The sequence below is a fragment of the Micromesistius poutassou genome, assembly GCF_964030765.1.
Source record: "Micromesistius poutassou genome assembly, contig: SCAFFOLD_5956, whole genome shotgun sequence".
NCBI classification, from domain to species: domain Eukaryota; kingdom Metazoa; phylum Chordata; class Actinopteri; order Gadiformes; family Gadidae; genus Micromesistius; species Micromesistius poutassou.
In genome coordinates this window covers 1-13,363 of record NW_028176954.1, presented here as the reverse complement: position 1 = coordinate 13,363, position 13,363 = coordinate 1, and the positions used below count along the sequence as shown (strand labels likewise).

At 43.7% G+C, this 13,363-nt stretch overlaps 1 protein-coding gene across 1 annotated transcript; it reads left to right on the top strand.

The window, feature by feature from the left end:
- Window positions 1-7,157: 7,157 nt before the first annotated feature.
- On the top strand, window positions 7,158-13,312 carry LOC311377443 (beta-taxilin-like; the record flags this gene model as incomplete). Its single annotated transcript, XM_084491334.1, has 6 exons — window positions 7,158-7,255; window positions 10,340-10,550; window positions 11,443-11,506; window positions 11,936-12,027; window positions 12,320-12,490; window positions 13,119-13,312. Coding segments are annotated over exons 2-6 (725 nt in total), but the record flags the coding sequence as incomplete, so codon positions are not given.
- Between the last annotated feature and the right edge of the window lie 51 nt (window positions 13,313-13,363).

Genomic DNA, 13,363 nt, shown 5'->3' with positions numbered 1-13,363 from the left:
ATGACATGGTCCTCCAAAAGTTGCTCTTATGTCATCGGAAATAATAGTCCGTGGAAGGCCTCTTCGACTACATCCTCCTCTATATCTCTGTCCTCCTCTTCCTCCTCTACCTCTGCCTCTTGCTCTCCCTGCATCCATGCTTGCAAAGTTCTCAAAATGGCTTAACTGAGGCGTTTTTGAAGCTGGCTGATTGGTGTTCAGTTTTGTAAGTAAGTGTTTTCATGTGTGTTCAATTTCCCAATGTGTTTTGTATTTTGAATGGATGTGTTTTCCCAATGGTACGCTGAGATTTCATTTTTGAACAAAGTGTCTCATGTATGAAATAGTGTGTAGTGTGCAGGAGCAAGTGTGTTGCAGAAAGGAGCAAGTGTGTCACACAATTGCGACTTAAGTGCAAAGCAGTGCTTTTGTTTAAGGTATGGTTACATGTGTTTAAGGTATAGTAACAAAAACTTCAAGTTGTGTTACTTTGGTCTAAGCACGTGTCTATAGTGCTTAGACCAAACACTGGCAAACACTGTAATCAGTTGGGCTAGAAATCTCATTCCAGAGAGAGAGAGAGAGAGAGAGAGAGAGAGAGATAGTTTAATTTGTTGAGTGAGGTGTTGGCTTTCCTAACTGGGTCTAAACAAACTAGCCATATTTTATCTCATGCTCTCACCTTGCTTTGATCCATTGTCAATTTATATGTGTGTGTGTGTGTGTGTGTGTGTGTGTGTGTGTGTGTGTGTGTGTGTGTGTGTGTGTGTGTGTGTGTGTATGCATGCAAGTGTGTTGGTGTGTGCTTGTGTGTGTGTGTGTGTGTGTGTGTGTGTGTGTGTGTGTGTGTGTGTGTGTGTGTGGGTGTGTCTCTGCGTGCGTGCGTGTGCGTGCGTGCGTGCGTGTGTGTGAGTGCCCTCTAAATCAATTCCTGTCATTTGAACGGTGTATTAAGATCTCACATCTGTGACAAGAAACAAGACAAGAGTAATGGATGGTAGAGAGAGAGAGTGAGACTGACCGACATATTGATAAATCATTTCACCTTCATATTAAAGGGGTCTATTTTATCCGATAACACATTTCATCAATCATTAATTGCACATTCATCCATAACTCATCCAATCAGCTTCCATTCTTCTGACGGTTTATCTTTCAAATCTAAAAGTGAAAAAAAGAAATTGACCTTGGGGTCAAGCAGTTCTTCATACAGATTAGTTTTTGCCCATTGCTTGAACACTATAGACACGTGCTTAGACCAAAGTAACACAACTTGAAGTTTTTGTTACTATACCTTAAACACATGTAACCATACCTTAAACAAAAGCACTGCTTTGCACTTTAGTTGCAATTGTGTGACACACTTGCTCCTGTTTGCAACACACTTGCTCCTGCACACTACACACTATTTCACTTTGTTCAAAAATGAAATCTCAGTGCACCATTGGGAAAACACATCTATTCAAAATACAAAACACATTGGGTAATTGAAAATACTTAGATACACACATGAAAACACTTACTTACAAAACTGAAAACCAATCAGCCAGCTACAAAAAGGCAAGGCAAGGCAAGGCAACTTTATTTATATAGCACTTTTCATACACAAGGCAGACTCAAAGTGCTTCACATATAAACATTGTTATACAATAAAATAAATAAATAGATAAGTAAAAAAAAGTAAAATAGATAGAAAGTAAGGCAAAGTTTAAAAATGCATTTTAGAAAGTGCAATGTATTTAAGATCAACAGTCTCTGATACCCGCGTCAGGACTCCGACCGACCTAAAGGAACTTGGTCCTTACCCACGTTAGGACTCCAACCTGACCTAAAGGAACTTGGTCTATACCCACGTCGGGACTCCGACCCGACCTAAAGGAACTTAGTCCTTACCCACGTCGGGACTCCGACCTGACCTAAAGGAACTTAGTCCTTACCCACGTCGGGACTCTGACCCGACCTAAAGGAACTTAGTCCTTACCCACGTCGGGACTCCGACCCGACCTAAAGGAACTTGGTGCTTACCCACGTCGGGACTCCGACCCGACCTAAAGGAACTTGGTCCTTTCTCTGGGACTCCAACCCAGATTCTAGGACTCTAACCCAGTCTCTCTGGTATCAGATCATGTATCTCTCTGTTAAAAATATAAAATAATGGCAAAGTTAGTAATAAAATAAAAAATAGATAGAGAATAAAGGCAAAGTTAAAAAAGCATTGTAGATTTAAGATTTAGCAGAAAGCTAAAGCAAACATAAAAGTCTTCAGTCTTGTTTTAAAAGCTGTCAGAGTTGGGGTAACTCTTAAATCCTCATGGAGTTTATTCCAGCTATTTGTTGCATAGTAACTAAATCCTGCTTCCCCATGTTTCGTGTTGACTCTGGGGATAATTAACAGGTTGGTCTCAGAAGATCTTAGTGGTCTAGAAGGCTTATGTAGTGGAAGCATATCAGTTAAATATTTTGGCCCTAAACCATGTAGGGATTTATAGGTTAGCAAGATGATTTTAAAATCAATTCTCTGACATACAGGGAGCCAATGTAACGATTTAAGAATTGGTGTAATATGTTCAAATTATTTGGTCTTTGTTAGAACTCTAGCAGCAGCATTCTGAACAAGCTGTAGTTGCCTTAGAGGAGACCTGTAAGGAGACCATTGCAGTAATCAAGCTTGCTAGTGATAAAGGCATGTACAAGTTTTTGTAAGTCTTCAGTAGACATGAGCCCTCTAAGTCTTGCTATGTTTTTAAGGTGATAATATACAGATTTTGTAACTGATTTGATGTGACTGTCAAAATGTAAATCTGAATCCATGATAACCCCTAGATTTCTGGCTTTGATTGAGGTTTTCAGGGACAGAGAGTGAAGGTGTTGGGTTACTTTAAGCCTTTCGGTTTTAGCACCAAATACAATTATCTCGGTTTTGTCCTCATATAGTTGAAGGAAATTTTGGCACATCCAGTCTTTTACTTGCTCAATTTACTGGCACAACAGATCTATGGGCTGATAGTCATTTGGTGATAGCGATACAAAGATTTGCATGTCATCAGCATAGCAATGATGGTCAATATTGTTATTTTGCATGATTTGCCCTAGTGGGAGCATGTAGATGTTGAATAGAGAGGGTCCTAAGATCGAACCTTGTGGGACTCCACATGTCACGTTTGTTGATTCTGAAACAAAGTCGCCAATGGAAACAAAGTAGTTCCTATTTTGTAGGTAGGACCTAAACCAATTTAAGCCTTCGAAGGTAACTGCACCATCATGCAAAAATAGGTCCCTACAATACCCAACATATCATCACATTACTAGATGCACTTCATGATGCAGCTGTAAAGGACAGACCAAAGCAGCCCAGGTTTGTTGTTGTCTGGGATATTGTTAGTTTCCACCAACCATAAACAATTTGAAGTCGTATACTTGGCCCATTACTCACCATTTCTGAACCATTTTTCGGCTTGGAGATAGCGCGTATATGACATGCCCGCAGGCCTCTTCTGCAGGTAACGGACCAGGCCTGCAGAGACATTGAGGGAAGGTCAATCCATGGATGGATTCGGCACACAAGGCGAGGATCCATAAGCCCACCCACACACAATTGCTGTGTTTTTCTGTGTTTACAGTACAGTAGTGTATTTTTGTTTTATTTTTGCTTAAACTGAATTTACTGCACTGTAAAGTACCATACTGCAATGTACAGTAGCCTACTGAGTATTCGATTTTTTGGTTGTTGTGAAAACGTGCCTTCTGTGGAACTGAATAAAAACAGTGAACATAAAAGACTGCAGTGTTTTATATAAAGAAGACTAGTGTGTTGCTGCTGATCTGAAAGTGTATTCATATGATACAAGTGTGTATCATTTTGTCATCAGAGTGACATTTTGACAAAGGATTGTTAGAATCTAGCAGAACCAGATTGACTAGTCCGAACGTCAAATGTGCCTTGAGGAGCATGATGTTAAAAGGTAAAGGGCGAGAATGATGGTTATGGGTAAGTTCAATTAAATGTGGTGTAAAATAAATTGACTGCTTGAGGCCTTAATCATTTAGTAACTGATTAATTTGGAGCGTTTGTGTGCCTGTGGGTGTCTATGAGTTTATGTGCGCGTATTTGCCTGTGTGTGTGTGTGTGTGTGTGTGTCTGTCTGTGTCTGTGTGTGTGTGTGTGTGTGTGTGTGTGTGTGTGTCTATTTGTGAAGGCACATTAATCATGGTCATCTTCCATCACTGTCACGGCGTAGCAGCGATACGATATGAATAGAGGGAGCAACCGGCAGACAACCCTAATGATAATTACAGAGTGTCACTCTCATAATTGTAATTATGTGAGCAGATTTTTGCCGCTGCAAGAAACGATTTGTCATTCTTTGTTGATCGCTGTTGCCCTGGCGACGTTGAAGAGAGAGCAGAGAAGGAAAGAGAGACAGAGAGACAGAGAGAGAGATGTTTGAGGGTGAAAGGAGAGATATAATCATACATTGGTATGAATGATTGGGACAGAATCGGTTTGGGTCCAAAAGGACAATTTCACAATTGTTTAAACACATTAATTGGAACGTCAGACACAATGTGCACAACCTGAAACTCATGTACCAACTGCAAAACCAATTCTGCAGAACTCCAAGCACATTTTCTGCTTTAGACTCAGATTCCCATTCCAAACCACACATTTTTCACAACACTGCACACAATTCTCTATATCTTGCACACTCTTCCTGAATTCCCTCGCTTGGTGTTCACACAGTACACACTGCCAATCACATTTCTAAACTCCAAAGGCTGTTGTGCAATTAGCAATCTGCAATTTGCTATAGAGGGGTCACAGAAGAAAGACATGACACTAAAGTACAGATTGAGTAGTATCACTCTATGAGAATGTTGACAATGATGATGATGATGAACATCATCATGATCATTATTTAGGATATTATCCATCTTATGGTGGAAATGTACTGGATATAAGTATTGACCCTTATGGGTATGTGTACGTGTATGTATTTATGTAGGTAAGTGTATGCATGTATATGCAAACACACTGTATGTATGACATGTGTTTGTTACTCTTAAAAAATGTGAGAAGGGGGGCTTGATATAAGCTGAAGCTTCTGCCCTACCCTTTGCTTACAACCAATAAAAATGCATTCATTCGATCATTCAGATGTTTTGTTTACAGTATTGCCTATTTTCTGTTATCTCTTTCATTTCATCCCGTTTTCATCCTGTTTGCTGTGATTTACTGCACATTTTGGATGTATAGTATTTGTTGTTACTGTATTTGTAGTATTGTGTATTGTTTTCTATTTTAGTGTACCTAAAAACACTATATGGTAATATTTTACACCCAACAGGTGACAGTGTAACACTCAACATGCAAAAGCATAATTCTACTGATGAAGCATTCATATAGTGTTTTCCAATCATACTATGGTGTTTTCCATTCTGCACACCAGTGTTCAATGGGTGCTTAGAAATGTCTACTCATATGATGTATGTGTTTGTCATTTGAAAAGAAAATACCATTTAGTGAGTTAACACTTCACTAAAGTTTTGAGGGCAAAATGTGCTTTTGCAAGAGAAGTGTAGGATTTTTTCATTTTGTGTGTGAGTTTTGAGATTTGTGTTTAGGTTAGGTTTTGAGAAAGTGAGGTAGTCTATCAGCAATTGTGAAAAACTGTAATGTTCATCCACCACAACAATTCTGCACTCTAGCGGATTTCTAGTGGAACAGACATTGATTTGTTATACGAGGGGTGTTGTCACATCTGGCCCCAATGACTTTGATTCAATCACAGACTTTGTTTGATAAAGGAATTAACAGTTTTTATGACAAGCAATTAACATTTTTTATGAAAAATTAATTAGGTTTGCTAATGAGTTTACTGAAAAAGACCCTTGATGCAGCTGTGAACGCATGTGGTGAAGAATATATCTATATATATCTAGATATATTCTATATCTATCTATATATATATATATAATTTATTTATTATTATTATTATTTTTTTTTTTATAAAACGGGTGGCTTAAATCAAGCATCAGATTGGGAACCAATCTGATCTGATTGGTTCCCAACTGTTGTATATTGAGCGTATACACACAGCTATGACGCCCGTTCAGTTTACAGAGTTCAGTATCACTCCGCGCCTAACTTGAACTGTTGTTTATTTATATATAAAAGCAATAGCATAGTTCACTGAAGCCTAAAAACATGTTGATTGCTGGAGAGGGTGGAAATGTTGTAAAGCAATAGACACACGGTGAGTGAACTCGATAGAAGGCTAAATTGCCGTCTCTAGCCTTCTCTCTGACGCTAGTGTGTTGCATAGCAACCACCGCACACTTTGCAGGCAGTCAGGAGGGACTACTTTTTTGTATTGTTAAAAAAAATGCTTTTCCGACTTTCTCGCTTTTTCTAAATTGAGGGTGTCTATGACTTTCATTTCGCCATACTTACGTAACCGTTTTATAAAAGCAATAGATCACTTCAGTCAGTGGTATACGGTCATTATACCACAGTTAAGGGGGTCGCCGTCCCTTAACTGTGGTATAATGACCGTATACCACAGCCTGTCGTGATCTATTGCTTAAATATATAACAGAATGGAAGAACATACATAGAACAATAGTATTGAAAAGAGGATAATATAATAGAACAGAAGAATGTAAGCAGAGTGGAATATAATAGATCAGAATGGAATAGAATATAACAGAATATATACTACATAGAATTTAATAGAATAGCATATATTTATTTGTGGTCTGATTTAATTACTGCTGAAGCAAATGTACTTTTAACAATAAACATAAAGCCTTCCTGTTTGTTTTGTGTCTTTATTAAATGTCTAGGCTACTGTTTACCTGTTGTCTGTCAGCCTGCCTGTCTGTCTGTCTGTTGTCTGTCAGCCTGCCTGTCTGCCTGTCTGTCTGTTATGTCAAAGAAGATGACAGGAAGCAGGATTATAAGAAATGGTATTGCTCTCTATAGGAAAGACCCCCAGTAGCTCTCTCTCACACACACACACACACACACACACACACACACACACACACACACACACACACACACACACACAGTCAGGCTGACAGTCAGTTAGGCCTGTGAGGTTATTTCGGTGGGTCTGCCTCTAAAGCAGCTGTCATTCTTGCGAGACCCTCCCCTCTTGCTGTCTCTCTAGCCTCCCTCCCTCTCCTTCTCTCCCCCCTCTCTCTCTCTCTACCTCTCTCTTTCTCTCTCTCTGTTCTCTCTGTTCTCCGGTCCGCAACGCTGCTGTTTTTGTTGGTATGTAATGCGCACGCTTCTCGGCTACTGTCTATATTAATGTCGAATGCGGATTTATGTGTCATCTGTCTTATTTCCTCACTTCACTTCTTGTGGTTGGTACACCTCTAGGGCTGTCATGTGTGTGTGTGTGTGTGTGTGTGTGTGTGTGGGGGGGGGGGGGGTTGGGGGTAAGGGTGGGGTGTGGAGGGGGGGACTTTACTTTAAGTCTTAGTAACTTTTTATTAAGTCTTTCTGAGATGTGTCTGCTGTCTGTTTTGTGCGTTACAACTGTGCTGTATACACAATCCTGTCAGCGTCCCTCTCAGAGGTTTAGACTTGGACCAATGGAAGACCCACGCGTGCTTGACCGGCTGTGAGTTGTACTGAGTCTGTGCTGTCAGCGTGTATATAAGCGTGTTCTCGGTTGTCTTTTGGTGCGCCTTGGTTGAGTTTCACTTCTACTTGACATTCCCATAGAATGAAACATGGTATGACTCTCCATGTATGTGAACATACTTGGTCATTAAAGCTGATTCTGATTCTGATTCGGAATGCTTAGAGCGCTGAGAACTCTTAGAACTCTATAGTGGCCAGTAGAATTCCAAGCGTAGAAGTCCAAGAGTTTTCAAATCAACAGGATATCACAATGAACCAACTATTTGGCTTAAAATGAGATTCAGGAAGATTGGACGCTCATGGTGTTGATGAGCCAGATAGCTATATATAGATATGTATATATTTAGGTTTCTATGTTGGTCAATCTGTAAGAATGCCTGTGCTGAGTCACTCTCGTCTCCAGCTCACTTCTACATGCTGCATTGTTATGCTGTCATATCATAGTCATATCATGTCAATGTGTGTGATATGTGCGATAATATAACTAACTGATCAGCATCTTCGGCAACAATGTTAAGTAATGAAATAAATTAAAGTTTAATCTATATTCAATGAGAGAACATAAATATTCAAGGGTGCGTTATATATAAACTATGTGAGGTTTTCATAAATATACCCTTCGATACAGTCGTCCCATCCATCTGTGGTCCATACAGTTTTATCTGTTGTTCATGGGATGTTTCGTTAACAGAAGTGATTGGCATTCTGGAAGAAGGATTGTGATTGGCTGGGTATCATGGTGGGCGGGTCTGAATGAGCCCTTTCCAAGGGAGGGGGTGGGTGTCTGGATATGAGGCAGGGATAGGGGCCTACAAACCAGCTGGGTGTTCTCAAACTTTGCATACTCTCTCTCGCTGTGTGTGTGTGTGTGTGTGTGTGTGTGTGTGTGTGTGGGTGTGTGTGTGGGTGTGTGTGTGTGTGTCTCTCTCTCTCTCTCTCTCTCTCTCTCTCTCTCTCGCTCTCGCTCTCGCTCTCTCGCTCTCTCTCTCTCAAACTCTAAAATACTTGGACAGCATGACACTATTTGTATCTGTGTGTGTGTGTGTGTGTGTGTGTGTGTGTGTGTGTGTGTGTGTGTGTGTGTGTGTGTGTGTGTGTATGGTGTTGATCCAAGACTGTTGACCATATTTAGACACACTCAGAATAGACAGGAACATAACAGGTGTCATTTGACCAGTTTGGTGTGTGTGCATGTGCATGTGCGTGTGCGTGCGTGTGTGTGTGTGTGTGTGTGTGTGTGTGTGTGTGTGTGTGTGTGTGTGTGTGTGTGTGTGTGTGTGTGTGTGTGTGTGTGTGTGTGTGTGTGTGTGTGTTGGCTAATTTAAACCAATCAAAACCCCATCAAAAGCTAGTACTCCGCCACAACTCAAACAAAAAAACAACTAACATATCCACTTTTCAATTTTTTGTTAATATTACTATATTAACAATAAATACTCCATCTGGTCGTTTGTGCTTCGTTTAATGTTGGACAAAAAAGGGACTTTTATGGTTTGTTTCTGTCGCAACAGCCGCGACGACTTTTATTTTGATAAATGAAGTGTCGTTCCGGAAGTCGTGCTCCAGGCGGCGCTGGGTGACTTGACCATCGAGAATGGTGCTAACGGTTTGGTCGGGGCGCGTCCTCCTTGATAAATGTGCAATAAATGAAGATAAATAACAATCCTCACCGTGTTATTCGGTTATATCAATACACTGGACGTGCGCAGTGAGACTTACACGGACGGCAACATGTTTGCGACGGTAGTAGAGAAGATGGGAGAGGGCACCGCGCGTGTTGTGAGTCGTTATCAATAAACCATTCAATCTATTGTTTTTGCTTTTGCCTGTAAGATATGCACTGAGCATATCACCCACATACATATGGTGATACATAAAGGGGTGTTTGCACCAGTCCATGGGAGGCGAGGTCTGATGATGATAGGCGTCACCGATGGCTCCAGATTTATCACCAGCCGGACCTCTCAGTTTTACGCAGTATTGACCAGAATGTAAGGCTATGTGTAAGGCTATATGTAGGGCTATATGTCCCCAGATCAAGTCCCGGCCCGGGGCTTGTGTGTCCAACGGGATGCTAGAGGTTGGCCTCTGTATATGTCTACACGTTGGTACCTGATGATGATGATGATGATGATGATGATGATGACGATGATGATGGGCAGGAGGAGACAGATACATGACAGGATGCTGCAGTCGGACTGCTGACGCAAACCTGCTCCCATGACGCGTGTTTCAGTGTGTGTGTGTGTGTGTGTGTGTGTGTGTGTGTGTGTGTGTGTGTGTGTGTGTGTGTGTGTGTGTGTGTGTGTGTACAGGAGTGAGATCATGTGTTATATAAACGTGATCTGTATCTTATCGTAATGTGGCCTTGGTTTCTCAGTGCCTCTATTTCACTCTGGCTAAGTTTATAAACACACATTTCTTACAGTTGATTTATTGTGGTATTATTTATAAATTCCAAACAGACGCGGTCAGCTGCAACAGTAAAATAATATGTGGAATCAATGTATTAATAGACAGAAATAAATGCACTGGCATCAACACACACATGCCGACATTCTGGGAAGAGTGGTCACCAGCCACATACGAGTACTGATGAGGTCTATACATTTTAGGAATAGGTAGATCTAACACACTATCTCTCTCTCTCTCTCTCTCTCTCTCTCTCTCTCTCTCTCTCTCTCTCTCTCTCTCTCTCCCCTCCAGGACAATAATGGAGGCCGTGGTGAAAGCAGCTGAGGTGCTAGCAGCCCCCCAGCCTGGCGTTGAAGACGCGTGCCCAGAGGAAGGCTCCCCAAGTCAGGCAGCGTCCGCACCCACCACCCAGGCTCTGCTGGACCCCATGGAGGATCTGAGCCGCAAACTGGAGGATATTCTGAAGACCTACGGTACCGCTGATACCGCTGTCAACCAACAGGTAGCTGTCTGTCTGCATGGACTCTCTGTGTGCCTTGACGGCCTGTCTGTCTGTACAGATAGTCAGTACTGTCTGTATATATATATATATATCTGTCTGTATATTTGTCATGCTTTTCTCTCTTGTCTCTCTTGTCTCTGTCGGCCGCTCAGTATGGCTATTTATTATTCATAGTTTTTCTGGTAAACAACCGTCAGTTGATGGGTGGCCTCTATCATGTCCTCACTGGCTGGCGTCACCGGGCTAATTTTGGCCAACAGATCCGTCAACACACCCTCATGCCGGCCTGGCCTGTAGCTGGTCACCTGACCATAAGACTGATAAACCGTGGGACTTTTATTTTGCTATAGAGATCCTAGAGATGAAGAGGTGGAGTAAATGAGTATGCTCCAATGTTTTGAAGGTCGACAGGAGGTTTATGCAGGAGGTTAGACTGGGTAGCCCCGCCCATTCTGCCGGCAACTTGAGTTCGCCCTGCAGGAGGGTCTGGAGAAGAGCAATACGTTTCTTTCTAGTTCCGATACGGTTTTTGCGGGAGCCAATCACCAAGCTGGATTTTCCCCCTGGTGCGCTATTGGCTGGTTGAACACAGTGACGACAGGGAAGCGACGGCAAGCAGCCAATTGCGTACAGAGTCAATTTAACTCCGCCCGTTGATCACGCCTCTTGTGCTGAAGAAAATGACAGCAGCTTCCCCAGACCAAGCTGAATCTATGATTGAGCTTGGTCTGGCAATAGCCAGGCTAGCAGGAGGTGCTTACACCTAACCCAGCTGCAGACAAACCCATTTGGTTCAGTATTGTAACAACAGTTGAGTGAGTCGTGTCGTCGTCTCTAAAGTTTCCTTTGATTTTCTGAGTAGTGTGTGACGCCCTCTTTGTTCAAACTTTAGTCTATGGACCCAGAGAAGATGGAAGGGGAAACAGGAAGTGATGTCCCTGTCACTAAGGAGACAGGTGAGGGCGCTGCAACACACAACACTAACAAGTATGGGGATGGTTCAGTCATGTGACCATGGATGCGTGTTAAAGGTCCCATGACATGCCACCAGGTGTGGGTGGGATTGGCCGTTACAAGCCGTTTTGGAAATCTGCCCTTTATGACATCACAGGTGGGCGTGTCCACCTAGATGCGTGACGGATAGATGAGCAACGTTTGCTACAGTCCACTGGGTAGGCTGGTAGACTGATCTATCCGCCCACTTTCTTATGATGTCATAAGGGTCAGATTTCCAAATCGGCTTTTAACGGCTTATCACACCACATCTGGTGGCATGTCATGGCACCTTTAAAAGAAACAACATATTTAACTCTGTGGCCTCCTCTCTCTCTCTCTCTCTCTCTCTCTCTCTCTCTCTCTCTCTCTCTCTCTCTCTCTCTCGCTAGCCAAAGACGATGCTCTGGTCATCCAGAGTTTGAACACGCTGAAATCAAAGGACGAGAAGCTGGACACTCTCATCCAGAAGTACGCTGAGCTGGTGAGTCTGTCACACACTCACACACCCACACAGCCTTGTGTCTATATGTGTGTTTATGTCTTTATATACATAAGCTCACTTTTTGTGTGTGTGTGTGTGTGTGTGTGTGTGTGTGTGTGTGTGTGTGTGTGTGTGTGTGTGTACATCTGTGTATGTCGTGTGCGTGTATGTGTGTGCATGTGTGTACTTGTGGGTGTGTGTTTGTGTGTGTGCGTGCATGCGCGTGCGTGCGCGTGTGTGCGTGTGTGCGTGCGTGTGTGTGCTTGTGTGTGTGTGCGTGTGTGTGCCCCAGGCGGACGTCCGGCGCTCTGATGAGAGGAAGGTGGGCGTGCTGCAGCAGAAGGTCAGCCGCATGCAGCGGGAGCGCGACCAGCTGCGCTCGGAGCACCAGCGGGGGGTCCTCGCCCGCAGCCAGCTGGAGGGCCTCTGTCGGGAGCTCCAGAAACACAACAAGACCCTCAAGGTGCCCCCCCCCCCCCCCACACACACACACACACACACACACACAGACACACACCCCCCGGGGCCAGAGAGAGACCCCTCCGTGCGACAAACAAACACAGTACCCGCGGGTATTTCTGGACAACGGCGAAAGCTTCTTTATTGAAGAAAATGTTGCGCAAAAGTTTGCCGTCCTTCTTGGTCGTCCTACAATTGTTGCTCTTTGTTCATTGTGTCACGTTCTTCGTTTCCCTTGGAGTTATTAGCGGGCTACACTGTGTCGGGCTGCTATGAGATCACGATGCTCACGTAGCTGCCGCGGCTATCGCCGTCCGGCTTAAACCCCGCCCTGCCATAAGGGTACTGGCGGCGGGGGAAACTGAGCTGGGCTATACCGCACCCTCACTGCCGGGCTGAGGCGTGCTGGGTCCGCAGCGTACCCGCCGGGGAATTGCGCCACAACGGCCCCATTGGTGTACGTCAAACAAGATTTACATCTCCGTGATCGCAGAGGCAAAATGGCGGCCAAAACAAGGTGCTGCGTTGTGTTTCGTTCACCTCAGGGTGCAAGCTAGGGTCCGACTTTTCCCCACACACACACACCAACACATCTCTCCTTAACCCCCCCCCCCCCCCCCCCCCCCCACCAGGAGGAGACTCTGAGGCGGTGTCGGGAGGACGAGGAGAAGAGGAAGGAGGTGAGCAGCCACTTCCAGAGCACGCTGAACGACATCCAGCTGCAGATCGAGCAGTACAGCGGCCGCAACAACAAGCTGTGCCAGGAGAACAAGAACCTGGCCGACAAGCTGGAGAGCCTCATGCACCAGTACGAGCAGCGGAGGAGGTGAGTGACAGCCTCATGCGCCAATACGAGCACAGGGGGGAGGTGAGTGAC